This window comes from Phalaenopsis equestris, unplaced genomic scaffold (assembly GCF_001263595.1).
Source record: "Phalaenopsis equestris unplaced genomic scaffold, ASM126359v1 Scaffold000232, whole genome shotgun sequence".
Lineage (NCBI taxonomy): Eukaryota > Viridiplantae > Streptophyta > Magnoliopsida > Asparagales > Orchidaceae > Phalaenopsis > Phalaenopsis equestris.
The window spans coordinates 699472-703038 of record NW_018164674.1 but is presented as its reverse complement, the minus strand read 5'-3'; the positions used below and the strand labels follow the sequence as shown (position 1 = coordinate 703038).

Below are 3567 nucleotides of genomic sequence, written 5' to 3'. Positions count from 1 at the left end.
TTAGGAGAATATTGTTGGAGTGTGGAGACTGGCACCCAAAGGGCAGAATTCCAACGCATCAAAGGAGCACTCCTATACGTGGGCTTGGCATAGCCGAAATGAGCGTAGCTACGTCGAGCAGCATAATCATGCCACAATCGACATAGCCACGCCGCAAGGGCCTTTAGTAGTGTGAATCTTCTTGAGCTAATAAATATTTATGCCGCTACTCATGCCACCAAGCAAAGGATTTGGTTTGGTTCTTAAGCCTTCGATTTGAGAGATGATATATTGCAATCTCGCAAGTGGCATTCTAGACAGGTTTCTCATGAAGAAGAAAAGAAGGTCGATGATGATAATTTCAACGAGGGCTTTCACTTATAGATTGAGAAATGGTTGGAGCAAAGTTTTGTAAGTTTTTATATTTGCAGAGAGTTGATCTGAGTGTATCTCTGTATTTTCTCTCATTCATAGTGGAATTTCTTGATGGTGAAATCTTGGTGTTTTTTTCCTGTGATTATTTTCGAAATTTTTTTCCAAATTTCTTGAATTGTTGTGATCTTATTCCGCAAAGTGGTTTTGATTTTTAATTGATCAAAACCCTATGTGTATATTTCATCCAAAAAAAAAACATAGTGATTAGAATGCATCCTCAAAACTAATAAATAAAAGCAACATGAATTCTAAAAAATATGGCTTGAAAATTAAGGGTACCAAAATTGACATGACACGCAAACACGACTCAAACTCGACTCAAAAAATCCGAGTACCCAAATATTTTTCAATTTAGGTTTGGGTCAGAGAATTTGACCCATTTATTATCTAAGTCGAGTTCGGGTTAACCGGATTCAAGTAAGATCATTTTAAGGTTGGATCCAAATACGAGCCTCTAGTCCGAATTGCATCCCTATGTGTCAAAAATTAACCCAACACGCCAACACGACTCGAAAAATCTAGATCAGGGTTGACCCAAATATTTTTTGAGCCAGGCTTGGAGAAGTCGACCCATTTATTATTCAAGTCGGGTTGGATTGACACGATTTGGGTTGGGTTATTTTCGGGTCATACCTGAACCCAACCCGCAAATCTGAATTGACGTCCCTATTGAAAATATCGTTGCAAACGAACAACCAGTATCAAATTAATCCCAAGTATAACAATGTCAAAAACATAATATGGAAAAGGATTTGTACCACCCAATGGCATGTAAAAAGAAAAATTAGTCTTATTAGCTTTTCTTTAAGGAAGCCGTGAACTAATTTGACAAGGATTTGTCAAACCAAGTCGAAGGAGCCTATTTAAATCCATATAGAGAGCACTTCAATTTACATATATGTGAAAAGAGAGACAAAATACCATGGCGGGAAACAAATAGATATCTTCCTTCTCATCACTGTATTTAAAAAAAAAAACACACATCTTAAATGGCCATTTGCTTGATTGGTCATCTTATAAAGCAGCTTAGATTTAATCATTCATACCGTGCTTACTTTACTGGTAGAGGCAAAAAATTTCTTACAGTCAATCTCACATTCTTATTTATTTACCCAGTACAATGTCTTACGATGATCCAGAGTATTGTCATAGTGATGTTTGATCAAGTAGGCCCATTTGCAACAAATAGCTTTAACCTTGAAGGAATGAACAACCCATGAAAATTTGTCCTTGAAAACTTAAAGTTTTTATACCATTGCCTCCCGCAACCATGCATGTTTGATAGCCTCTAAATAACATCTATGAATGGGAAGACAAGGCAGTATGAAATCAATATCATTTTTTGAGGATGAGTGAGTCTAGAATATAATTGACAATTTGTGCCTAACTTCCAACTAGCGGACTCAGATAACAGATCAATATGGATGGGCTCAAATGGCGGGTCTAACTTAAGAAGACGTAAAATTTAATGTTTTCTTTCATATGTCGATTCTACTTTGAATCATTTAGGGCTGGAATCCAATTCATCAAGTAGGGAAGCAAGCCTTTGGCACGATCTCATTATAAGTATGATATTTACATGCATACCAAATTTGATATTTACTTTTATAAAACCTTTGTATTAAAAATCCAAGAATGAAAAGGTATTTTTCACTTTTAAAAAGTTAGTGATAATGATATTTTTTTGATGTGATGTTGAAGATTTGAGCCTTATGTATGTAAATATGAAAGTTTAGATATTATATATGTAAATATAAATAGGAATTGTGCAGTTTGTATGAAAATGCCCCTAACAAAAATTAGGAAAAATATGTAGTGTTCATGCCATTTCAATGCATGTATAGTTTGGCCCATTCCAGAGCATACTACAAATGAACTACAGAAGCAGCTTATCATTGTCTAAAGCCACACAATAGAAATAAACTGCCAACAATCTAATGATATAAGTATAATTATTTAAACTTGCTTCAGGCATACTACAACATTTCAGGCTAGATTATACAGTCAAAGTTGCCAGAAATATGAGTCATTGATAGATTTTCAAAATCAAATTCCTAAATTTATGAGAATCCATTTCAGATTTAAAAAAACTTCAGATTAAACCTGTTCAGCAATTCAATGATTATTGATATACCTTAGGAAGAGTTTCAAAGTAGGCTTCAGGAATCTCAATCTCTGCAAGCACCCCACTGTTGATCGCCATGGCTGCCTTCAGTATCTGGTTTGCACAATCTCTGCACTGCTGCAGCTTCTTCCTGGTCTCTTCAGACAGACCATTTGGAGGAACTCGTGGGCATGGAAGCCACCATTTCTCTTCCTGTCTCAGTGATGGCCTCCCAAAAGAAGGGTAGCCCTCGTCACCTTCTTCAATAGCATCAGCAACCATTATCCCTCTATCAACATACCAGAATTCAGTATTCCGGAACCCATCCAGCATCCCTAGGAGCATGGAATCTAGCTTTTTCAGCGCAGGAAGGTTCATGTAGAGATCAGGTCTTGGACGCGCTGCCATCACTTCAAATGTCCCGCCACCTGGAAACTCTTGCAGAGATGGGATGAGCTCTACGATTGAATCACTCACGCATAGCAACCATTCCATTTCCCTTATCCACACTGCTTTCTTCTGTGGGGCCAGCGGCTCCAACCTCCACAGTTCCCCGAACACAGTAGCTGAGGAAGTTTCTCCACAATTAAAACCTAGATGCAAGAGCTTAAAAGGTGCTTATTAAAAAGTTCATCTCACCGGATAAATTCGTAATGGCGTTCGAGATCGCCAGCGCGGTGCAAACTCCTTTCCCTCCGCCGGACATATCCTCCCCCAGTAAGAGTTTAGCGAATCTCTCTTTCATCATCTCGACCTCTGTAAGATTAGCAAAATGCTGAGCAAACACTGAAGGCGTAAACCAAAATACCAATCACATGTCTCTCTACAAGATCTGAAACTAAAAAGTAGCAGACGAACCAGACAAGTCTACTTCACGCTTCTCCAACTTTCCCTCCCAGAACATAGCATCAGCTTCGGGCATTGGCAACAATGCACGGCCCGCATCGGCTGCAGCAAGACCAGATTTCCCGATAACCAGCGGCGAAGATGCAAATGAACTCGAAGCACCCGCAGTGAAGCGCCGGCCGGAGAAGCCACTGGAGCCCTCA

The 3567-nt window shown here is 38.8% G+C and overlaps 1 protein-coding gene across 2 annotated transcripts in view; it reads right to left on the bottom strand.

The window, feature by feature from the left end:
* Positions 1-3562, bottom strand: part of LOC110023804 (rop guanine nucleotide exchange factor 1-like) — a gene marked incomplete at its 5' end in the record, with an annotated part of 6968 nt that extends 3406 nt beyond the window's left edge. For both annotated transcript variants that reach the window (XM_020723399.1, XM_020723397.1), the window contains 3 exon segments: positions 2549-3084; positions 3158-3274; positions 3377-3562. In XM_020723399.1, coding sequence (XP_020579058.1) covers positions 2549-3084; positions 3158-3274; positions 3377-3562 — 839 coding nt within the window.
* Positions 3563-3567: the final 5 nt, after the last annotated feature.